Source organism: Pectinophora gossypiella, chromosome 26 (genome assembly GCF_024362695.1).
Source record: "Pectinophora gossypiella chromosome 26, ilPecGoss1.1, whole genome shotgun sequence".
NCBI classification, from domain to species: domain Eukaryota; kingdom Metazoa; phylum Arthropoda; class Insecta; order Lepidoptera; family Gelechiidae; genus Pectinophora; species Pectinophora gossypiella.
The window spans coordinates 3,865,677-3,892,374 of record NC_065429.1 but is presented as its reverse complement, the minus strand read 5'-3'; the positions used below and the strand labels follow the sequence as shown (position 1 = coordinate 3,892,374).

The following is a 26,698-nucleotide window of genomic DNA, read 5'->3' as shown; positions in this document are numbered from 1 at the left end:
AAGCAATATATACCTCTACTTAATATAACACTTTCTTCTTTCTTCCAATAACATAAACAGAAATCTCAGGTGAAGCCCGGGTACTGTCATAACGTGACATGTCAATCCCATACATTTTTATTACTGTCACTGTCGATCTGCTTCTCTCCTATCGTGTGGGTTGTGAGGTGGATTACCAACCCCATCGACCCTGGTGTCAGGGTTACTATTGAGTCGCCAAAGGCCCCTGACATGGCTCATGTAACGACTACTTACATACATCAGTAAGTAGTAACCGGGACCAACGGCTTAACGTGCCTTTCGAAGCACGGATCTATACGCTTAATTTTTTTTATTAAAACTCTTTCTTTCTTCTTTCTTTCAATAATAGAAACAAGAAGAAGATAGAAGAAACAATAACAGAAGCGTGGGTACTGAAATAACGTGACATGTCAATCCCATACATTTTTATTACTGTCACTGTCGATTGTCTTAGCTAAGACCATTTGTAACTAGTGAGGCTTTGTTAACAAACGTACCATTCGAATGTGATACTTAAACAGGTGTTTATCAGGTATTCACTATATGGCGATGATTTATAATATACAGGGTGTTTAGTGATAACATACATACATACATAAACTCACGCCCATAATCCCAAATGGGGTGGGCAGAGCCACAAGTAATCAAAGACAACTTGCAGCCACTGTTGATACGAAGTCCATAACATAAACAGCCTATATACGTCCCACTGCTGGGCACAGGCCTCCCCTCAATCTACCGGAGGGGGTATGGAGCATACTCCACCACGCTGCTTCACTGACTGCGCTGCTCGCTGTTTAGTGATATCGTAACGAATACTGAGGATGATTCAGACCGTGATTCTAAGTTAAATATCAAATGAATTTTTCCGTCGTAAAACTCATGTTTTCTTTTGTATTTTTTAATTATTTTTTTAATTCTATCCTTTTGTGATGGAAAATGCTACTTGACATTAACACAAAATAAAGGCGATTGTAATTTTTAAAATATTTATCCAAAAGCTGTCAAAAAGCCAATTACAATGAGTAGGTAACGGATTAAGTATAAAACCTTCATAACATAACATAAACTGCCTATATACGTCCCACTGCTGGGCACAGGCCTCCCCTCAATCAACCGGAGGGGGTATGGAGCATATCCCACCACGCTGCTCCAACGCGGGTTGGTGGAGGTGTTTTTAGGCTAATAGCCGGCACCAACGGCTCAAACAAAACCTTCATGTTAATTTAACAAGCAAAGCCGCGTTTCGCGTCAGGTTTCCAATAAAAATGTAAATAGTTTGCATCAATTTCCGAAAGCCACTTCTTTATTCTACAATGAAAATTTTTAATTTATATTGCGTTTTTTTTTAATGGAATTAATCAACTTCTGTTTATAGTGTAGAGATGGTTTACAAGATTAATGGGATTAGTTTAGTGTTAAAAGAGTTGGTAAGTATTTAACTGTTGACTTAGTATTCTTGTAATAGTTATTATAATAAACTAGCTACCCCCCCCCCCCCGGCTTCACTCGGGTGCAATGCTGAGGAAAAAATTAAATTATTTACGAAATCACATTCAAAACCTCAAAAAAACAGTATTTCTCCACTATTTAATCGATGTTATTATACATATAAACCTTCCTCTTGAATCACTCTATCTACTTTAAAAAACCGCATCAAAATCCGTTGCGTAGTTTTAAAGATTTAAGCGTACATAGGGATATAGGGACAGAAAAAGCGGCTTTGTTTTATACTATGTAGTGATGTAACAACTGATGAGCATTGAGTATATACTTTATACACCTCTGCCTACCCCTCCAGGGATACAGGCATGAAGCTATGTTATAATTAGAAACAGAAAAGGTGTTGGTTGAAATAATAATAAACAGGACTCTTTTAAATATATAGAAAGCTTTCTGTATATGTGTTAAAACACAAATGAATATTATTTCGGAGTTACGATTTGCTTTTTGTTATAAAATAATCATTTTAGCGCCAAATAAATCATATTTACAGTTACCGGTAGACATTCGAAAATTCAAATACTAAACACAAACTGTACATTAACGATCTAAATCTGTACATCAAGAAAACCCGTGTTGTGCATCATAAATTCACTTTTAGCTCGACATTAACACCGTAAAATACCGAGTATTTTTACTCAAACGTGAAATGTAACGGTACTCGATATCTGATCCGGCGCATCACTAACGATACACTCCATTATTTGCATGACGTACTGTATTTTAATAACAAAAAAGAAAAAACTATTAAATTATCAAGTGAACTAGCCACATTGTAATTATAAGAGTGTTCTTTTATTAATCTTGTAAACATTAAAATAGATTATGACTAAATAAGTAGGTAAGTAAGTCGTTGATGTCTATAAGGGCTTTTGGTAAAAGAAGGATGTATTTAATTTTAGCCAAGTAAATGTGTGGAATTCTCGCTTGTAAGTTATTATGAAAACTGTTACGAATTATAATAGCGTAATTTGTCTGTAATTTTTAATGAGTTCACCTCCAGACAAGGGCCTTACACAATATGATCGACAGTTTTTTTTTGACGTGACTTATTGTAGATTTGCCGCAAATGTCATTAACTACTTGGCCGGTCAAATGAGGAGCACTGAGGGTTCCAACCCGGGAGAGCTCTCACCTGATTGCTCGACAGTGACAGTAAGTAAAATGTATGGGATTGACATGTCACCTTTCGTCACTTTATGTCAATCCCATACATTTTTATCACTGTCACTGTCGATTGTCATTATCGTTTGGCACTGTACTTGGCTTATCCGCAGATAATTTTTATATTTAAATATTTACATAAAATCAGATGTACTTGGTCTGTTATCTTCTAATCGGTTAACGATTACCATGGTCCAGGGGCTGAGCGTTGGGGTCTGGAGGTCCTGGGTTCGGATCCCGGTACGGACATACCAAAAAATTACTTCGTTATCCCGAGTTTGGTTAGGAACTTACGGGCTGATCACCTGATTGTCACGTTAAGCCATTTGTTCCGGTTATTACTTACTGATGTAAGTATGTAGTCGTTACATGATCAGGGGCCTTTGGCGGCTTAATAATAACCCCGACACCAGGGTTGATGAGGTTAGTAATCCACCTTACAACACCCACGATAGAAAAAGAAGATGATGGATAAAGTTCAAGTTGACTTGTGTTTCTGTCCACCTTTATAGGGCTTATGAGCGTGAATTATGTGTATTAATGAGAAATACACAACTGAGAAAAAAAGATATAATTTACGTAAACTATTAACAAAATGTAATATCAAAATGCTCGCGAAGTTTTCAATATGACAAAAACACAAATTTCCCATCCTCACGTTATCAGATATAAATCACTATCCAATCTATACGATCTCATGTGAATACAGATGCAGTAGGTAAGTGGGTAGAACAAAACGCCGCATTTTCCCTTGGCACGCCGGTTTTTATGAGCTTTCCTACCTACTAAATCATGCAGCGAAACGATGAGAGTGACCATAGATTTTAGTAGACTGATAACATTTTATTTTAACATAACATCTCACTTTATTTAAGACCTGCGCTCTTGTTGATGGAGTAATCGCCATTCCTCTCTTCTTCCCGCCAAATCCTTCACCTCCTGATACGACACGACCTGCACCTTTTATTTGTTCCATATATGTTCTCCTAGGTCTACCCCTTCCTCTCTTTTGACATGCCAAATCAAATAAGTTTAGTGACAAGTAAAACATTGCAAAATTTCATGGAAATCTGTTTTTAACTTTAGATGGGATAAAAAAAAAAGTGAATATTAGTTAACATTTTAATGATTACAAAACGCACCCACGCAAAATACATAATTGTAACACTACTTAAAAGTAATTAGTAACCAACACCTTCCAAACAATGGAATTAGTTATACCTAACACCGACCTAACCTATCAAAATTTTCACAAAAAAAATACTTTCCGTTTCTTCGAGAATTCATGGCTACCATACACTGGCGCGTGATTACCATACAATAGACGACTCGTCCTTGGTCTTTATCTATTTATCTTACTATTTGAGGTAATGCTGGGTAAACAGCGATACGGTTTTATAAGACCTGATGATGATGACCTTTGGGTTTAGATTCTGTTGACCGTTCGCGCCTTTTGGATTTGGGAGGGTTAGTTAGTTAGCGGGCTCTGTTTTCCGCATTTAGACTCTAAGATGGCCCATTATGCGTGCTATTGTTGACTACGTAATCCAATCTAACTCCTTCCAGAAGCTCAGTAGCCTCCTGTGGTATTTCAAAGGCTTCACGGAACTACCAAATTCCTTTGAGGATTTGTACCCGTTGTGCTGACACTCCCGTGCATTCCAGGATTACATGAGAGGCAGTTTTTTCTGAATCCAGACAGCCTTTACAAAGTGGGCTGTTTTGGGAGGGTTTTTATTATTATTGAATTGTGAGGTTACCAGAGGAATATCGTTCCCTGCGTGCAGAGGAAGACCAAGTAGGACGTACATTTACCAAATTGGAGATGTCCTTAGAAAAGGTGTAGCACGATCTAGTTTGAACCGGCGTGCGAGTATGAAGCAATTGATGAATGTGTCTCTGCTAGGGATTTTGATTTAAATTGGATGGATATGGGACTTAAACATACTTGGGAAGGAGTGGTTGTATAATGCTATACCCCTCTGCCTACCCCTTTGGGGATGTAGGCGCGATGGTATGTTACGTTATGTTGTTGTGAATTGAATTATAATTCACATTGTTAATGGTGAAGGAAGTCATCATGATGAACAGTACGTGACCAAGATGGAATCTTCATTAGATATTAGATGAAAAATCTGGTTTCTACCATCAAGTGGTAGATGTCTCTAAGTTATAGCAGTTATTAAACTCGGGATATTGCAGACTATCTATTGCTAAATCTGGTTGAATCCTTTTAGATCTTTTGAATTGGCCTTTTAGACCTTTTGTATGAGGCATGAGGGCTTTAATGTGTGTCGATAAATTACATAACGCTATTTTTTTTTTCTTTTTTTTTTTCAAATAACGTAGGGTCGCTTTCGACCACAATCTCACCTCCACCCTAGACCACAAGGTAAGTGACAATGTGGTCTAGGGTGGATCACGGTTACCTAGCAAATGCCTATTCACTCTAACCTAGGAGACTCGCAGATTTTCTTTAATTAACACATTAATAATAATGTTATTTCTTGTGTATTTTTAAGTGATTTATTATAGATTTGTTTTCTTGCCAGCAAGCAGCTTAGCAATAAGGCCGCAAGATTGTACTGTATCTTTCGTCCATGTGGGTAAAACTTGTTTTTCGTTGTATGCAATAAAGTATTATTTGTACTTATTGTCTTTGTAGATTTGCCGCATATGGCATTCACTACTTGGCCGGACAAATAGGGAGCGTTGAGGCTCTCACCTCGTAAAAATATTACAACTGATTCGATGGATGCGAACTTCGGCTAAAGGCGTTGTCTGAAAGGGTACAACCTTTAAGACAACAGGCCTGAGGGTGCCTAGTTGGGCGCGAACCTCGGCTCAGGGCGTCGTCTGAGAGGAAAAATATTTGAAAGAATTAATGGATAGCGATAAGCGCTGATTGAGGGAAATCGTCGACCACGCTGGCGGGGTCGGTATCGGGGTCCTGAAGTGTTTGGTGTCGCGAGCTGATTGGCCTCCTTCTACTCTAGCCATAGGGCTAGAGTAATCAGGTCGTCTATTACGTCCTTCGGACACCGATTGTTATCATTACCAGAGTACAGTAGGTACTGAGTGAGTTGACAATATTACGAGTATGCGAGTTTTAATCCGCAGTACAAAACTAGTGATTATAATAAAACTAATGACATAAAAAACCGTTACAGTCTAGCGATGCGATGGGCACTAACCAAGTAGGCACAAGTGGAAGGCACTTTTTGCGTCCACTTCCCGCAAGACTTGTTTCTAACGTCTGAGTCATTTGGTTGCATTCTACATGTATTAGTGTGGTTTTTATTATATATTTTATTATAATTATAACAGATATATACTAGGTAAACGGTATCGTCATCGACTCTAGGTGGCATTGCGGTCAGACTCGAACAGATTAGTTACTTCATCATCCTCCTACACTTATCACACTGTGGGTGTCCTTAAGAAAATAAAAATATATATGCTCAGACGGATAAGTTCTAAGGATATATACCATTATTGTTACTTGGCCGGCACTTTACATTTTCACCAAAAATGTATGAAAAATACAGTTTTTTTAATTCGAATAAAACCGAAGATATTGACCCTACACCTTTGGTGCCATAGTAATAAATGCTCAGACTGATAAGATCTAACGGAATATAGCAAAATTATTTTCTGGCCGGCACTTTGACTTCTGGGCCGAAATCCGATGATCTCCTTTACTATTAATTCTTATAGGTAGGTAACAAGGAAAGGAAAGTGTGTGTGGGTAGGAAAGTGTGAATGGATTGTGTAAAGAAGGATTTATGAGTGAAAGGTGTGAGTACTCAGATTACGACTGACAGAAATGAATCTTCTTCTTCTATCGTGTGGGTTGTGAGGTGGATTACCAACCCCATCAACCCTGGTGTCAGGGTTACTATTGAGCCGCTAAAGGCCACTGACATGGCTCATGTAACGACTACTTACTTACATCATTTTTATTCGTATGTTTATGTTTTTTGTATATGTCGTTGTGCAATAAAGTATTATTGATTGATTGATTACATCAGTAAGAAATAAGAAGTAAGTCTTATCAAAATGTCATTATTCAATCACCAATAAGAATCACCCCTCTAAGTTTTCGTTACGGTGTCACTAACACCCATATCTACTTCTATGGCTACCTGTATGTACTTGTACGGGTGGTAAGTGGCATCGTAACGATACTGAGAGGGATGATTCAGCTCATTATTCTGAGTTAATATCAAGTGGCCTCTCCGGTTGATTGAGGGGAGGCCTGTGCCCAGCAGTGGGACGTATATAGGCAGTTTATGTTGTTGTAATATCAAGTGGAATTTTCCGTAAGAAAAGTATGCAATAGAAAAGTATAGAATTTTGCGACGGAAAATTCCACATGATATTAACTCAGAATCATGGTCTGAATTAGTTTTCGTTACTATGTCACTAACACCGTATCTCTTGCCCTGCAAGTTATGGAAAATATCAAGTTTTTTTTTACTCTGTGGCCATCCATGGACTTAGTTAAGTTTAATCCAGAATTTATAATTAAGTTTTCTAAAAACAAAGTTAAGTTCCGTTATTTTAAGACTTCCATTTGACTATTATTTAGTACTTAGCAAGTAATTAAGTATTATAGTTTGTTAACTTTTGTGTCAGTTTTAATTATAAGGTTGCTTTGATGAAGTTTCTTGGACTCTTCTAATAACTTCCGTTAGACGGTTTGTTTCTCTACTTTTATAGTATTTCCCTTTACTATTATATTTATTTTAAAGAGCCGTGGTAACCCAGTAGGTAGAACCTTTGTCTCTCAATTTGACGTCGCAGGTTCGAATCCAGCACAGGCCTAAACCAATGATGGTCGAATTTGTTTTCAAATTCATGTTTCGATCATAAATGATTATCACGTGCTCAGCGGTGAAGGAATCTATCACGAGGAAACCCACATTCCCGAGAAAAGAATTTTCGGAGGTATTTGACTTAACTTCTATTGGGTTGGTTTTACCTTCGCGGGTTGGAAGGTCAGACAGGCAGTCGCTTCTGTTAAAAACCGGACCTGACAAATCTTCAGGTTAGGTAAGCGGACCCTGTGAAAAACGGAATAATGCGGAATTAACTAAAATAAATAGAATTCCTTTAATAGTTATTTTACTTTTTTATTCGATCGTTTTTTGATTTTGGTCCCGGTTACTACTTACTGATGTAAATATGTAGTCGTTACACAATACCGTCTTAGTGAGCACCTTTTTTTTTGGCCAAATATGTTGGCTCCACTATGCCTGATGGTAAACATAGAGAAGCCGTAATTGCAGTAGCAACTGAAAAGCAACTCAATGAGTCAGTTTTGAATCAGTTGCGACTGCCATACTGGCGTACTAGGTGCTTCTTCACGCTTCGCTTAAAGGACCCCATGTTGTAAGGAGGGAACACTTGAGCCGGCAACCCGTTCCACTTTTTAACCTACGTCCTGAAACCCTCCCCATGCAAAATTTGGGGTCCACCACCAGTGGCCCACGGTGCTGGTAGCAAAACAGTCTTTATAAAATGTTCCTACCAACTCACTTTTCCAAATGAAACTCCCGTCTTGTTTAAACAAACGTAGCTTGAAGCTATGGTTCGTAGGCGTACACTTCATTCAGTGAGAATTATCATCTATTCTGTGCCTATACCCTTCGTTCCGATTTAGATCTAAATTCAGATGAGTAATACAGGAAGTTAAACAAGAAAGTAGCTAGTCATTGTGCTATTTATACACCTTGGCATATTCTCCTCTGCTGGACTGGGAGTAAAGAAAAAACAGAATGCGTTCAGCTGCCTATCTTCCCGTGTATGTCATAAAAGGCGACAAAGTAGATTTGTCGCAGATGGCATTAACTACTTGGCCGGACAAATGAGGAGCACTGAAGGCTCTCACCCGGTACAAAGTTTAAGACAACAGGCCTGAGGGTGCCCAGTTGGGCGCGAACCTATTGCTACCGCGATTGCTGATAGAGGGAAATCGTCGACCACGCCGGCGGGGTCGGTATCGGGGTCCAAAACTTCAATCCAAGATCATGGGACCCATAACTTTATACACCTCTAGAGGGACCACAACAAACCCTAAACGGCGTGAAATTGGAAAATTGATTTCAATTGTAAACAATTTACTTCAATCTAACAAATTATAGTTAATTGTTTAGAGGAATGTCTCTTGATCATTGGCAATCAGTTGACAGTTTTTAAGCCGGCGGTTTGAACCCGTTAGAGTCCTCGATTGAAGTAAAATGGAGACGTGTGATGCCAATCACACAATGTGGTGTAGTAGGCTGGGCCATCCACGGGGCCCACAGGCGGCGGATAGTGGAACGGCCATCAGATATGATGGTTAGCTGCGAATATAAAAATAAGCAATCCCCGACCAAACAGCGATAGGATTAGCAGAACGTAGTGGGTAGCTCACTGGGACAGGCTAACCTATAAAATGCTACTTAGGTTCTATGACGATCTTGTGACGTAGCGAGTAGGCGCCGCTACTTCAAAAGCGCACCCCTGATGCCGGGCAGCAGCGGTATCAGTACTGGTTGGACGCCGAGGAAATGGATTCTGGTAAGGCTCTAGCTAGAACATCACCGATTGAGAAATTGGTCGGTGTACTGCGGAACGGAAGGCGATTGGAGCAACCACCGTCTACACGCCCTATGGAGTAATGAAGGCGATTACTCCACCGACAAGAGCAGCTCTTAAATAAAAAGAGAGAGAGAGAGGGATGTTTATCAAACAGCATTGAAAAGTTTTGGGCACTTAATAACATAATCATTCACGATTCTACCCCAATTGTGGTTTCAGAGGTACATCCATCGCAAGAAGAACTAAGTACCCACACCTCACCGAGCTTTCTGTTAGACCAACGTGATAGCTGGTGAGCCGTCTCGCCGTCTATAATGCTCGTTTGTGGCTCTGCTCACCCCATTAGGGACTATATGCGTGAGTTTATGTATGAATGTAAATTATGAGTAAACAGGAACACAGCCTCACAGGTCGCACAGGTAACGGCCTCTGTGGTCCAGTGGTTGAGCGTTGGGCTCACGATCCGGAGGTCCTGGGTTCGAATCCCCGTGGGGCCATATCACAAAAATCACTTTGTGATATAAGTTTGGTTAGGACATTACGCTGATCGCCTGATTGTCCGAAAGTAAGACGATCCGAGATTTGGAAGGCATGTTAAGCCGTTGGTCCCTGTTACTACTTACCTACTAATGTATGTACGTAGTCGTTACATGAGTCATGTCAGGGGCCTTTGGCGGCTCAATAGTAACCCTGCCACCAGAAAAACCACAAGATAGAAGAAGAAGTACAGGAAAAGTTAACCTTTTACTTAATCGGAATTATTGCCTATTAGAATGTTTTGCTTCTCATTAGTATCGAGATCAATATACAAGATATACGAGAAAATCTGCCTATCATATCCAAGTTGCTTTGATCTAGAAATCTAGACTAAAACCTAGAGATGTATGCGTCGATAGCGCCATCGCGACTTTAATTAAAACCAAACAGGAAACGGAAATGAACAGTTGTAATTAGAATTGAGCTAGAATCTAGAGTTATTCTAGGTCTAAAATTATGCTTGGAGACCTGGAATTATTATTCCTTATTGTGAGTTAGGAATTGTCGTATTGTATGAAGGTTTTTATGTGGTAAATGTTAAGTATGTAATTAGATAAATATACATACACATAATTCTGCTTTTTGCTTCGCCGCAGTCGGGTAAAAAGTAGGTAAGTACTTGTCTGTCAAAGCATAGCCAAAAGTAAAAATAATACTACGCATAAGACGGTAGTGGGTAGCTCACTGGGACAGGCTAACCTTTAAAATGCTACTTAGGTTCTATGACGATCTCGTGACGTAGCGAGTATGCGCCGCTACTTCAAAAGCGCACCCCTGATGCCGGGCAGCAGCGGTATCAGTACTGGTTGGAGGCCGAGGAAATGGATTCTGGTGGGACTCTAGCTAGAACATCACCGATTGAGATATTGGTCGGTGTACTGCGGAACGGAAGGCGATTGGGGCAAAGGGAAAAATAGGGGGTTTATTTCATTTTTTTTATTGTAATAACTTTTAATTTTAAAGTGACATAATTGTATCTTACAATATGGGTACCTACCCGAAATAAATGCATTTTTTTTTTATTATGTTAAAACTTAGAGAAATGAAAATATATCTGTTTTTTCACACGGGTCGACTCTGGATTGGTATAGACCTATGAGTAATTAGAGGTGATTTTTAAAAGGCAAACAGACAGTGAACGTGTTCACAAGCTTTCCGTAGCCCGAAGGATATAAGCTACTCTTACAAATAACATTACAGTGGAACTATGTTTTATAAAAGAATTGTCGTGATTTGCCATACTTAGGTAGGTACTTTGTATTTCAATGGGTAATACCACCGAACGAAAAACATAAAATTCAAAGTAAATATTATTTTTATTTTTAAAATCTGAGTCAGAGCGGCCGGCATAAAAGGACGGGAGCCATTGCCACTTTAACGGAAGCCGATTTTTTATCTATTCTTTTTTCAAAGTCAATTGTGCGATAACGCAAGTCATGACGTTTGACGAGCGCGTATTGGTTGACGGTCGACGTTTGACAGCCAATCAGCGGCGAGGTTTCAAATTTCGAAAGTCATGTTTCTTAACATTTGAGATAGTGACTTTGCTTTTTTTATCTATAGACTGTCTATGTATAGAATATAGGTGAAGTTTTTTTTTCCTAAGATCAGAAGTACCTATTGCCGACGGTTTAATGATAATGAAAAAATGAACTGTTTTCTTGGTTTGTATAGTGGTAGCCTGGTGGTAGCGAGGTTCAATAATGAATTTACTAAATTCGTTTTAGAGAGGCCTTCTTTCGAATAATAAAAGGTCACAGTGATGAAATAAAAAAAACGTAGAAATTAAAAATTATAAAAACACTTATTTTGTGTTTTTTTTATTTTGTTAATCAATTGAATTGCTGTTAAAGAGTCACAAATATACAAAGCAAAACACATTCTGACTTTCTTAATACCCATAGTAGATAAATATCCCATTTGAACTTGTGATTTTTGTTTTTAAAGCTCTCAGTCGTGCTTAGGGAAACTCACAAAGAGAAAATTATATCGAAAAAATTTCTGACTCAGACGGGACTCAAACCAACAGCTCTTGTCTTGACAAGCCAAACAAGAGGACAGAGAAGGAGAATTTCGCATGGACAGGAGCAGGACCCGCTGGTGTAATGGTTAACACGCTCGTTCCAGCTTGAGAAGAGCTGTGGGTTCAAGACCCGTCCCAGTCGGATATTTTTTAGATTTAATTTTCTCTATGTGAACAGCCTCCGTGGTCTAGTGGTTAGCACGCTAGACTCAGGAGGAGCTCCGGTTTCGATTCCCGATGGGGAAATTGTCGAAATCACTTCGTGAGACTGTCCTTTGTTTGGCAAGGACTTTTCAGGCTTGAATCGCCTGATTGTCCGAAAAAGTAAGATGATTCCGTGCTTCGGAGGGCACGTTAAGCCGTTGGTCCCGGCTATTAGCTGTAAAAACACCTCCACCAACCCGCATTGGAGCGGCGTGGTGGAGTGTGCTCCATGCCTCCTCCGGTTGATTGAGGTGAGGCCTGTGCCCAGCAGTGCGACGTATATAGGCTGTTTATGTATGTATGTATGTGAACATGTCTTAAATCGAATCTAAATTATACAATTAGTTTCGTTCAAGTTTCGGCTACCAATTGCGAGTCTACCACAAAGTAAATCATTAAAACAGACTTACTTATTACAATATAAAGGCAAGTAGCAACTTATTATATTTCGATACGTCAGCCACATTCACAGATTACATTTGTACATTAGTCACACGAGTCATTCGACTTGCAGTCATCCATCATAATTCGTTCCGAGAGACGTTACCAATCACAAATGAGTTTTTTTTTTTACAAGTTTTTTTTTTTTTCACAGAGTGACGACTGGTGCAGTGTGCGGTCGACTTTATGTTTTAATTCGCTTAGCGGTAGAGTTACTCGTATTATTGAGTTTATTACGGAAGTAGTATTGAAAACCGTGGTAGCCCAGTTGGTAGAACGCTTGCATCTCATTTCGAGGTCGCAGGTTCGAATCCAGCACAGGCCTAAACCAATGATTGTCGATTTTGTTTCCGAATTCATGTTTGGATCATAAATGATTACCACGTGCTCAGCGGTGAAGGAAAACCAGTTACTCCGAAAATGCAATTCCCGGAAATGTGGGTTTCCTCACGATGTTTTCCTTCACCGCTCACCACGTGATAATCATTTATGTTCCAAATCCCTGTGCTGGATTCGAACTAGCGACCAACAACATTCTATTTATATAAAACCCGATATACTTTATCCTAATAATAGCGGAATGCCCATCGATATACTTTTCAAGATTGAGATGATTATAGTAATTTGCATTTAATCGCTATGTATTAATGATTTAATAAAGCCACAAGCTTACAGAAGCGGATTAAATGTGAAGATTTATTATAAACTCTGTCAACATTTATAATCACATCACGACACGTCATACTCCGTGCTTCGGAATGCACGTTAAACTAGTTTCCTAAGTCAAAGATAATTTATGAAATTCTGATTACTAAATAAAAACAGATCCATAGGTGACAAAAAGTTTTTTTTTTTTAATTTTAATAAAGATAAATGTATTGGTGTTCCCTGTTTGGTGCTCCAGGCGTACGATTGCCAGACGAAGTTATCACGTTAGTTATCCTAATAGAGTTGAGCAGTGTAACCTAATAGTTTAGTCGAAAATGCGGCTTACTTTAAAAAGCGACGAATATTTTTATCTTCAAAATTCTATCATAATAAAATGGATAACAAAAACCTAAAAATAAAACCTGATATATTAAAATATGCATTAAACGTTTCCGATTAGTAAACCTCAATAAAAATATATTGAGCCGTGACGACTTGTATGGGGAAACGAGTTTTTTTTAATAATTTTGTATGGAGATATGATGACACGCATGTTAATGCTATCGCGTTTGAATAGACATGTCGAGTATTGGAATTTTCGTTTATATTAAACCGTATCTACAGGCACACAACTGTATGCCTACAGGTGCACAGGCTCAAGTTACCAGGATTTCTGGCTGAGGAAACCATATTGCGGGAGAACCAACATGCTGAACGAAGCACCATTGACTCGGGCTCTCAGAACTATTGACGTAATTAATAATGAAGTGGACATGTTTCTCTGTGCTCTGAGTGAATTCATAAAGGTATCAATGTTTGTTATTAGTTATAACTAGTTATGTTCATCACTATCGTATTGGGGAACACCTGTAATTTTTTTTTTTAGGATGGGTACTTATATTAAAATATATCCAAATGAACAGAGGTTCCCAAACTAGGCGGAGCCTGTATCTTGGGAAACCGTGAAAAATGGGTACATGGGATGTTGGCGCATAGTTTGCCAAAAGAAACTTAAAATTAAACTTACATCTAAGTATTAGAACGAAGGGTGTGTGTTAAGTAGCAATATGAATGTGTGAGTATACGAGTTTAGTGTATGCAAGTCTAATAGTAGACGTAATCATAGCGATAATAAGTCAGTAACAAAATAAGTGCATTATGTATTTATATATGTTAGTGTGTATGTGTGGGTGTAAGGGTGAGTTTGTATGAACGAGTATGTTATGATAGTGTGTAAGTGTGTTATAAATAAATAAATAAATAAATATTATTATATTGTCATCTTATAGTGAAAACCACACAGTGCTTTTTAGCAAGATCAGGATTTATGCGGAAGCGAAGTTCTCGCTAACACAGGTCGCTCGTCCATTATAGACGGCGATACGGCTCACCTATCACCTTGGTCTAACAGAAAGCTCGGTGATGCCTGGGTACTTAGTTCATTTTGTTACATCTTGAGGTCGCATGTTCGAATCCAGCACAGGCCTTAACCAATGATTGTCGAATTTGTTTTCGAATTCATGTTTGTATTATAAATGATTATCACGTGCTCACGTAAAGGAAGACATCGTGAGGAAATCCACATTCCTGAGAAATGCATTTTCGGAGGTATGTGTCCTAACATTGGGTTGGAAGGTCAGACAGGCAGTGGCTTCTGTAAAAAAAGCGGACTTGTCAAATCTTCAGGTTAGGTAAGCGGACCCTGTGAAACTTTAGGAATTCTTGTATTTTATAGGCTAGTAATTAGTTACGAGAGGTAGCGTGCTAAAGTCAATTCATCGTTCCAATAACGTGTCTAACTTGGCCTTAAATTCTAAGTACTTACTACCAAGACAATGGCCTATAACCGCCACCTCAAGACAAATAGAAAGATTTATTATCAAAGACAAAAACGAAATGAACGCGCCAAGATATTTGCACTTTAATTAAAGCTGGTTGCAGACGGCGCGTAAGCTGAACTTGGGCTCGACGCAAACGAACCCGCAAAAATATATTTTTTGTGATTATTTAGAAGATATAAAATAAATAAATAAGTGTAAAAAATCTAAATAAATAAAAAAAATCTTATCAAATAAAAAAAAACAAGTACTTATAAAAAAAATATAATATCTTATCTTGTGATTGCATAGGATTAACTGTCTTGAAACTGATATTAGGCAGAGACATTACTAAATTGTATTTAACAATTTTGATGTTTTTTTAAAGAACGTCTAAGGCCCAGTGCCGAGGTTTTTCTTGCAGCTTCTTTTCCCCGGCTATACAGGCTGTGAGAAGCTGCAGTAGTCTTAGGCGGATGAGACGTTCGTTATGTAAAAAATGACGATTCAAAGTGTAACTGTGTTACCTACTGAATAAAGAGATTTGAACTTGAATTTTAGCCGCCGGTGGCTTTCGCACGCTGTAAGTTCCACGAAATGTTCCCAAAGTGAGAAAATGTAAAAAGAACTACCGAGCTAGCTTTTTAAAAAAAGAATAAGAAGCTGTGGTCTATTGGTTAGCGCGCTAGACTCACGAGGAGCTCCAGTTTCGATTGCCGATGGGGACGTTATCGAAATCACTTTATTAGACTGTCCTTTGTTTGGTAAGGACACGCTGGAATCACCTGGTTGTCACAAAAAAAAAAGTTTTCATCTCCGTGCTTCGAAAGGCACGTTAAGCCGTTGGTCCCGGCTGCATTAGCAGTCGTTAATAACCATCAATCCGCACTGGGCCCGCGTGATGGTTTAAGGCCCGATCTCCCTATCCATCCATAGGGAAGGCCCGTGATCCAGCAGTGGGGACGTAAATGGGCTGATGATGATGATGTAGATGATAAAGTGTGTCAACTAGGTACATAAGCTGTGGTCGGAAGCCCGTTTGTTCCGACACTAACTTAGCAGTCTGCAACCGGCTTATAACTTAATGAATTGATATATAAAGTCGGGTTTAGACTGTTGTGCTTGATTTAAGTTGCACGGCTTTTTGTTATGTGGTATAGAATGATCTTTGTGTATTTTTTGTTTCGATGTGGAATCGAATCTAGCAATAGGTGCCTAGGGATGGATCGCGTTTAGCGATAACTTAAAAAATAGGAATAAAATCCACATCAAGTACACTTTATTGCACAGAATTTAATTTTAACAAGCAGACATAATACATGAATACAGTACAACTTTGGCAGCCTTATTGCTTTAGAGCAATATTTTCCAGGATAACAAAAAGTCTATCGAGGTTTCTGATTAAAATGGACACCTTTAAATGTAGTAATTGTCATAGTATTAAACATAACGTCTATTTTAGTATAATTAGTACTTGCAATAAGTATTATTTCAGATTAGGTTCGCATTTCTCGGGTATACAGGTAACCCACATTGACCAGAAAAGTTTATTATCCATCGACATCAAAATCTATCGATGCCGTCGTCCCATCCCTAGCGAGTATCGACGCGGGCGCATCAAAGCGCGGCACTCAGACAATAACTGAGAAATATTAAATTATAATAAAATTAACTTTACCGCGGTTTTTATACCGTTAGCGAGTAGAGCTAGGAAGAAGTAGAGTGGTAATATTGTATTTAGTGGGTACAAAATCACCTACTCCCCACCACCTACCAAAAAAAAAATACTTTGATCCTGACGTGTTTCTCTTGCTTCCTCCACATTCACCAATCGTTCAGAGAGGATCGTACTAATAAATAAAGTAATATTTTATTGCCATGATTGACAAACACCATGTTACTACAAAACAAAGAATAAAAGATAAACTATGTTTAAAATATAATCCGTATACGAAAGAAGTCCCGAAGGCCGCGGCGCTACTGTCGCAGATTCTGCATAGAATTATTATGACTTGTCAAGTTAGTTTCATTAAAATCCGCCGACTTCTTTCGTGGCGCGAAATACTATTTTAAACCTAGTTTATTTTTAGTTTGTGTTTTGTAGTAACACTGCATATGTTTTTTATAACTTAACCATATTTCCAATGACAATGATATTTTTTGTATTGTATTGTAATCTTTCATCATGATTTGGTTCAGTCTAATCATTTTCAATAGCATTATAGCATACTGATAGCTCTGCAAACCAAAATAACACGGGAGTGAATTCTCTGTATTTGTCCATGCGTAGATTAACCCTTTCATGGACAGAGATCATGAGTCATCGATGGTTCATAATAGGTAATATGACAAATGGAATCGGAACGTCATTAGACGTTCTGACCTTGAAAGTGATAATATTTAAAAAAGCCACTTTAAACTTATATCAGCACTTACTGCCGTGTCTATTCCTTCCAAAGTGCCGGCCACTCAGCCAAGATGAGCACCGATTATTCATTCCCCACGGTGACACATGACGAATCAATCTACTCCGTACAAATCCAATACACTCGATATCTACACCTACTTGCATATCCAGTGGGCTATATCTATGGTCATTAGGTATTTTTTGTCAGGGCACACCCCGGACGCTTCATACAAAACACCTCGTTTTACACAGACACTACACATTGACGTTATCGTACACGCGTGAGTGAGACGCCCATACGATTGAAGACTAAAGTAAGACCGAGGGGGGCGGGGGGCGGGGGGAAGGAGGTATACGGTGACGAGCATTAATATGTATACACTTTGGTGTCACATTAACTTTTTTGACAAATTGAACTGTAAGTCTCACTAAATGTCAAATATGTTAGCGCGACAGAGTCCTAAAGTGGGTACATTATATTGCTCATGACTGTACCTAGCTCAGCCGCTGGTGGTATGAAGTTTTATCCGGATTCAAATTAATGGAAAAAAATGGCTCTTATTTAAAAATAAATCGTAAACATAAGCTCACGACTAGGTGTATTCCAATGGAGTAATCAGCGGTATATCCATCGCAAGATGAACTAAGTACCCACACCTCACTTTATGTGAAGAGTGTAAGTGGTTTTCATTATATGGTGACGCCATGTCTTTGTTTACCGAGCTGATACTCTAAACATAGAGGCAGCCAATCAGCTCGAGACAACAGACACTTCAGAACCCCGATACCGACCCTGCCAGGGTGGTCGACGCTATCAGCCTACTAGGGACGATTGATTCTTTGAAATACAGGGTGTTACTGACATCGTAACGAAAAATTTGTAGGATGATTCAGACCTTAATTCTGAGTAGTTATCAAGTGGAATTTTCCGTCGCCAAAGTATGGAACTGAAAATAATTAAGACAAATATTTTACTATACTGTACCGTGTTACTATACTGTGTGTGTGTGTGTGTACTTCGCCTTGTGTGTACTTACTGTGTTTTTATTGTACTGTATTCATGTGTTATGTCTGATTGTTTAAATTTAGTTCTGTGCAATAAAGTATATTTGATTTGATTTGATTTGATATTTTCATGATTTTGCCGACAGGAAAATAATTCTCTCAGACGACGCCCAGAGCCGAACCCAGCACCCTAATAGTCAATAATGAAACATTAAAGTTATTTTTGTAAAGGATCGATATTGTAATGAATCATTTACAATTATTTATATTTAATCAAACATAATACTTACTTCCCAAATTAAAAAAGAAACGCCATAAACATATTGACATGGACAGTAATTACGTCAAAAGCCGACAATTATTGAAACCACTTTTTTTATTTCTCACAAAATCCGGGGAATCGTTCGAAAACTAATACTTACCTACACTTCGACGTAAAACAACGACTACTGTAATTATTTTTTATCTATGTTAGCGATAGATTAAGAATGTGTAATTAAAAAGACGTAGTTTTTTTTTTTTACTATCTGTCAGAAGTATCTTGCTTTTGTTTCGAATCAGTTATTTTAGAGTCAATAGGTTTTCTTTTCATTTTAGTTAACAGTGAATGTAAATAAACACCTTGGTATTTAATATTCGTATTTGTATAGTTACTATGGGTCTGTGGTTCACAGGCTTGTTTCTCCCTTAAGGAGTGGCGATTCGAACCCAAGAGAGATTGACAAGTGACATCGTAACGAAAACTTTGAGGGATGTTTAACACCATAATTCTGAGTTGAATTTTCCGTCGCAAAAGTATGGTACTTACTGTAAATAATTAAAAAGTAACTTTAAATTTTCATGAATATTCCGACAGGAAATTCCAGTTGATATCAACTCAAAATCATGGTCTGAATCATCCCCCTTAGTATTCGTTACAATGCCACTAACACCCTATATAGTACCTATCGAAAGTATTACTTTTTCTTTGCAGATGATTGGGCCGTCAGGCCGTCATTTTTGTGTATTGATTTCCGTGTGGTTTCTGTCCTGTGTTGAATGTAATGTACCTGTCTGTCTGTGTCTGTGGTGTCCGGGAATAATAAATGTTTCTTTTTCATCTTTCTTTCTTTCTTCTGATTATTGCAAGCATTTGCAGGCAATAATAATGTTAAATATATGGTTCTTTTAAACCAGCTTCAGCTATATTCTTGTAGCCACTAAAGGCGCTCGTCTTTGGAATATTGGCTAGGTATACAGTTTTTTTAACTTTGATAATATTTATTATCGATAGTATATATGATTTCCAAGGTCAACTATGGATTGTGTTACCATCACGCGTTTGTATGGGTTGTTAAAGTGACTGACCTGTGTCTGCGTGAGTCCAAGGCTGGCGGCCAGCTCGGCACGCTCTGGCAGCGCCAGGTACTGCGTGCGCTGGAACCGCCGGTTGAGCTGCTGCAGCTGAAGACTGGAGTAGATCGTACGCGGCTTCCGCATCTTCTTGCCTTTACCGTTCACTCGCAGGCCCGGGTCGTCGGATAGGCCGCATTTTTCTGCAAATAAATTTAATGTAATTAATTTATTTATCAGATAGAATAGATATAGAGACAATAACATCATTTAAAATTTCACTAAACAATTACAAAAAAAAATGCAAAACGGATCGTAAGGTGGTGGTGAACGTCCTAAGATATAAAAGGGACTTCGCCACGGCGCAGATCTTTTGTAAATAAGCACATAGTAATTCAATAAAAAACACAGTTTAAACGTAATAATTGGCACCGCTATTGTTTGACAACTTAATTTGTACCTTATCAGTTACTTGTTAGGTTTCAAATTGGTTAAAAATAAATAGTTTTATCTCGTTTAGTGTATTTTTTAATAGAAAAAGACTAGAGAAAGCTGAAAAAATGTTAGCAACAGTAATAACAGAATAAGTTTATCAATGCGACTTAGGTTGCCAACGTAGAACTTTGAAAAAGGAAAACAAAAACCCATTGGTTCAAAACACAAATTAAAAAGTGCAAAACCCTTTTATAGCCCGCGCAAAAGTAAACGGCGTTCTAAAACGCGATGCGTTCGAAAACCTCCGCACATTTTCGGCCAGTTACACACACCCCACCCATAAATCAACACACAGAGAACGACGTAATAAATCTACAATATAAATATTCAAGCCATACGATGCCCTGTGAAGGCTCGCCATCCATTTTGTAAAATATATGAAAGGCACTCGCTACTTGATAATAGTCAGTGGTAACTTGTAATTACTGGGCTCATATCACAACATCTGATCGCCGCAAGACTCACCGACACCCAGCTTTTTGGCGGCGGCGGTTTCTGAACGCGACTCGTCGTTCGAATATTAAAATATCGGGCGCGTTTTTAAACGACCGCTTTAATTTCTTTTTTCGGGAAATTCAAGATTCGAATTTTTGTTTTTTGTTAGATTCTAATTTCGGAGCATGTGGCATGCCAGCGCTTTTAGTTTTTAAATTGAATTGAGAACGTAACTTCAATTGTTTTATTTATATCACAATTTTACTTTAGGGCTTGTTATAACTCGACGAATAAAAAAAACACGAATGCTATGCTACAGTACTGGCCAGTAAGAAAATTTAATAAAATATCGCTGTCACTTGTTTTATGCTTGTGACAGTATTTGACGCAGACACTTTATAAAAAGAAAGAATATCGGAACAGTAATTGCTACTAGTTAATACTAGGTTACAATTTCCTTCCGAGTATCGCTTTTACACTTGACAACTGTTATTTTGACACGACTGACATGATAATAGGCCCAATGGAGAATGCATTAAGGTAACGGTATCCTTATTCTAATAACGAATAAATTTTGTTTTACATTGTTTTTATTTCTTTTTTCAATAAAAATATTAGCTAAATATTTGATTCTTTAAAACCAGCTTCAGGTATATTCTCGTAACTTCTAAAAGCCTTCGTCTTTGGAATATTGCCTAGGTAAGCAGTGTTTCCCAAACTTTGACTACGGACCACTTTTTAGACCTCGCTTTTACAATACATAAACTCTCTGTGGCACATATAAGAAATATAACAAAATAAACGATCAAACAAAAGACGGCGGTTATTGAATGACGCTTTCGTTCAAAATTTGAAATCTATCGTGGACCACTTTTTATCTCTCATGGACCACCGGTGGTCCACGGACCATTGTTTATGAACCACTGATGTCAAAGTACTGACATTGTACTGTATTATGACAGGTTACAAGCCCATAGCCTATGATATGTTTATCATGATAGACACCGCATGACATACCTAATCCTTAAGTCGACTTCCACTACATGCTCGTTATGATAAGCAGCATAAATATAAATAGCCTAAATACGTCCCACTGCTGGGCACAGGCCTCCCCTCCATCAATCGCAGGGAGTAAGGAGCATATTCCACCATGCTGCTCTAAAAAGTAGCATTCAACGTTCTATTTTAAAAAAATATCTTTTCGCCTCAAATCGTAAAATTTTGAAATGATTATTATTATACATTTTTTAATTTATTGTTTATTTATTTTATTTTTATAAGGGACGCGTAATCAACAGACATAAAAGACAGAAATTCAGATAGAACTTCATAAATTAAGAACCCTCCGAAATTTATATACATATTTGCCAATAACCCGACAGAATTAAGTTAACAGCACACGTCAACCGGGTTGCATACCAGCGAGACGCCTACTTGCTGATGCAAGTTAGTAGTCAGTACATGAGCCATGTCAGGGGCCGTTAACGGCTCAATAGTATTATTATTATTTGTGAATCAAGAGGGCTCGAACTAATGTAGCCCGAATGGCCACTGCGATCTAGACAGATCTATTGTGGCCAAGTCCCTACTTAAAACTCCTCTAGACCGATCCTAGCGGCTCAATAGTAACCCTGATACCAGGGTTGATGGGTAATCCACCTCACAACCCACACGATAGAAGAAGACTTAAAGTTAGGAGGTGTCTGCAGGAATCGGGGCCAATATGAAATTGAGGAGCACACCACTATGCGCCTTCTGTACGGAGCTCACAGACAACAGACCCTTGACCACGAGGGTATCTCTAAAGCAGTGGTTCCTAACCTGGGAGTAATTACCCCTTCAGGGGTAAAACGGAGTTTCTAGGGGATAACACGGGATGGCACGAAATAGTATTAAAATAGTAATAAAAAAATAATAGCGAATGCAAAGCAATTTCAACCTTCACACTAGTTAACAGCACACGTCATTGTTTTTATAAGAAAATAAAAATAAATAAATAAATAACTCCGAGATTTATGTATTACTTTACTAGTTACCTAAACGTGCATTTTCTTACTTACATATTTATTAAACATTATATTCGTTAGAATTTGTGTGGTTTTAATTATTTTAGGAGCAATTATTTTCCATAGATACTTGGAAAAGAGTTTACCCCTAACCACAGGGGAAGTGACATTAAAAGGGTTATGAACCACTGCTCTAAAGTAACTAATAACTTTAGGGAAATAACAAATTGAAATTCCTTGCCATATCTCTGTGGCAGCAGACTACTCTGCATGCCAGTCCTGCGGTCTTGTAGTGCACCTGCTTGCTTCTCAAACGGGGAGCGCCGGTTCGAAACTTTTTTTTTGCCGCAGATGGCATTAACTACTTGGCCGGACAAATGGGGAGCGCTGAAGGCTCTCACCCGTACCGGCCTTGAACGAATGAGTTCATAATTTATCTTAAATACAGATCTCACTAACATAGTTGGCTCGTCCATTATAGATGGCGATACGTCTCACCTATCACGTTGGTCTAACAGATAGCTCGGTGAGGCGTGGGTACTTAGTTCATCTCGCGATGGATGTTCAGACGTTTCTAATTGGGATATAGTCTTGAGCACACGTTATGGGACACTAGTAATACCAACTCCAAAAGAAAACAGTTTCCAATTCAAATAAATCCTCAATGCTAAACAGCGCAGCACGGCTACCAGTCTAGATAAATTTACTGCCTCTATCGTATCGCTTCCTCGGAGGGAGTTCCGAGTGATACAAGATAATTATGCAGATTTGTTTGCGAACCGTACACCGTTTATCATACTGGCGGAGTGTTATTCCTGTTTGCTTTGTTGGGATTTCAATTTGAGACTTGCAAATGGCATTGACGAGAAAAAAATGTTATCTCTTCTGTGGTATCACCTATACTGTCCCTATTATCTTCTTCTATCGTGTAGGTTGTGAGGTGAATTACCAACCCCATCAACCCTGTTGTCAGGGTTATTATTGAGCCGCCAAAGGCCCCTGACATGCCTCGTGAAACGACTACTTACTTACATCAGTAAGTAGTAACCGGGACCGGTGTCTTCCGAAGCACGGATCGTCTTACTTTCGGACGATCAGGTGATCAGAATGTAATGTCCTAACCAAACTAGGGAATGAATGGAACTATAAACTGTAGCTCCAACATGACCAACCCGTACTGAAGCAGCGTGGTGGAGTATGCTCCATAGTCCCCTTGCAATGAAAATATCCTCACAAAAATACCAACAAGAAAATGATTAACAATTACCTTCTACAATGACACACACATTTCCTCTTCAACAATCACTGTCTCATTTTTTTTCTACACACTTTCCGAGAACCTTCCCATACACATACATACACGAGTCATACATACATCCATACATACATACATGGATGTCGGCTGGACAGACAGACAAAACAATGCGAGCCGGAGGTACGGACACACCCCCTAGTGATGTGACACGAGTCGATGTCGGCAATAGTGATGGGACGCGTGATTGTCGATGGAATGTTTCCGGGAAACTTTGCCTTTTTTAAAAAAAAAACGCAAACTATTGGATGTTCTGTTGTTTTGTACTTCTTCTTATCGTGTGGGTTGTGAGGTGGAATACCAACCTCGTCAACCCTGGTGTCAGGCTTATTATTGAGTCGCCAAAGGCCCCTGACATGACTTATGTAACTACTACATACTTACATCAGTAAGTAGCAAGCGGGACCAACGGCTTAACGTGCCTTCCGAAGCACGGATCATCTTACTTTTCGGACATTCAAGTGATCAGCCTGTATTGTCCTAACCAAACTAGGGATCACAAAGTGATTTTAGTGACATGTCTCCACCATGATTTGTACGTAAAAGTTTAGAATAGTAAGTGGAATTCCGAGGTATCTGCCTACCCCAGATAGTTCACAAACTCTAATATTAATTCTAATTTAATTATGAGACCCACCTGTTAAGGTCGACATGTATTACTTTATACTTTGTAATAAGTATTTATAATTGAATAAATATTATTATATTTAAAAAAATTGTTAAGAATGAATAATTTGTACAGTCATGAGCAATATAATGTACCCACTTTAGGACTCTGTCGCACTAACATATTTGACATTTAGTGAGACTCACAGTTCAATTTGTCAAAAAAGTTACTGTGACATGGTACCAAAGTGTATACATAATTAATGCTCGTGACCGTACTCAATTACGACGTAGATTTCATCATAGTAATGTTTATAAGTAAAAATATTTAAGGCGAAGGTTGTTGGGAAGGCTGGCAGAGGAAGACCTAGAAGGACGTACTAAATAGGGATTTATTCATTATTGACATTTGTTTGCATTGCGCACTAACTTTTACGTGCGCAAATGTCAAATTGCAATATTGCTTTCTTAGATGAATTGCTTCGATGTGGCCATTCTAACCCCCAGGTAAAAGACAGAGTTACTTACGCATTTTATTAGGATGGATTGCAACGCGATATATGTATATTATCTCCTTACCCAAAGAAATAAAATCCTCAAGTAGAGTATCTTCCTCGAAAGTAGAGCATCTCGTGCGCTCATCTACCCCGCCCACTGAGCCGCCTACCGAAAATCTTTGAATAAAACGACGGACCAAAAAACAATAAAAAAAATTAACAATAAAACCCTTTTCCACCTTCAACAAAAATCTTTTTCTTTTTTTTTTTCAAAAAATAAACCCTAATGGCCTGCGCAGACGCGCGATCGGCGCGACTTTTTGTCGCTAATTGATTTTTGAAAGTGGTGGTTAATCGACGCGCTTGCGATTGCTCACTGTCTCGTTAGAATTGTTAGTGTATAAAAGGTACGAGGGAAGCAAGGCAAGAGGGAAACCACTGCCCTATTTTTCCCTAAAAAAGTAGTATGGAAAATGCTGCACCGACAAGAGCGTGGCTCTTAAATTGATGATTGTGATATGTAACAGACAGACATAGCATTAATCTAGATAAATTCAGTTACAATGATGCTGATTCCTGTACACACTATCTAAGTTTATTCCTGTATTCACTTATACCTGTCATTTTCTTATCCGCCGAAAAGGAAAAGGATGGGTAATCGACAAGCATAAAGTTTATGGACAACACGTCAATTTAAAGCAGAAATTTAAAAAAGATTTCCAATTATTTGTATTGCCCAAAAACCCGACAGATTTGAGTTGACAGCACACGTCAAACGGATTGCATATGAGCGAGATGCCTATATCATTCGCCAGGGTTATTAATTCCTTTGCCAAATCTCCCCGTCTACCCCGCCTTTAAGAAAACAAATCCGTCGGCTGGCACAAAACGAACATTACGTGTATAAAGAACGCTTCAACGCTTACAGAATAGTACAGAATCAAATTATAATTTTAATTACTTTCACATTATTATGGCGTTTAATAAGATTTGAGTTTGAGGTATGATGTAAAAATAAATTGGTTACTTTTTCGAAAAAAGAAGGAGAAGTTCTGCTTTTCTTGCATGGCCAGTGAAATAATACAAAGTTTAGAATGTTACAATCACAGCCTGTACGATTGGTTTAAAACATTATATTTTTTACACTACCTGGGACGCTCTTGACACTAGCCAAGTTGCAAACGATTATGACAATCGACAGTGACAGTGATAAAAATGTATGAGATTGACATGTCACTTTATGTCAATCCCATACATTTTTATCACTGTCACTGTTAATTTTCGTAATCGTTTCCATCTTGGCTAAAGTACTAGATATCAAATATAAATGAGTAACAAACAAAATAATATCTATTAATTAAAAGGACTTCTTGCAAATTGACTATACAACGGCCCCGATTCCTGCAAACACCGCCTAATTTTATTTTAAGTTATATCCGTCATTTTCATATCCGTCGAAAAGGAAAGGGACGGATGATTCACAGCTCTTAATTTTAGGAAGAACGAGTAAATGAATGTGTCGGGTTATTGACTGATGTAAAATTTTTAGACGGTTGGTTTAGATTTGTGCTTAAAATTGACGTGTGTTCCATAAATTTTATGCTTGTCAATTACCCGTCCCTTTCCTTTTCGGCGGATAAGAAAATGACAGATATAACTT

The 26,698-nt window shown here is 38.3% G+C and overlaps 2 protein-coding genes across 8 annotated transcripts in view; one reads left to right on the top strand and one right to left on the bottom strand.

Annotated features, from left to right (window-relative positions):
• Positions 1-26,698, top strand: part of LOC126378516 (LHFPL tetraspan subfamily member 2 protein) — a 492,824-nt gene that overhangs the window by 208,083 nt on the left and 258,043 nt on the right. The gene's annotated exons all lie outside the window — the stretch shown is intronic.
• Positions 1-26,698, bottom strand: part of LOC126378433 (homeotic protein distal-less) — a 146,173-nt gene that overhangs the window by 79,045 nt on the left and 40,430 nt on the right. For all 6 annotated transcript variants that reach the window (XM_050026790.1, XM_050026792.1, XM_050026793.1 and 3 more), the window contains exon 3: positions 19,703-19,890. In XM_050026790.1, coding sequence (XP_049882747.1) covers positions 19,703-19,890 — 188 coding nt within the window. The remainder of the gene's footprint in view (positions 1-19,702; positions 19,891-26,698) is intronic.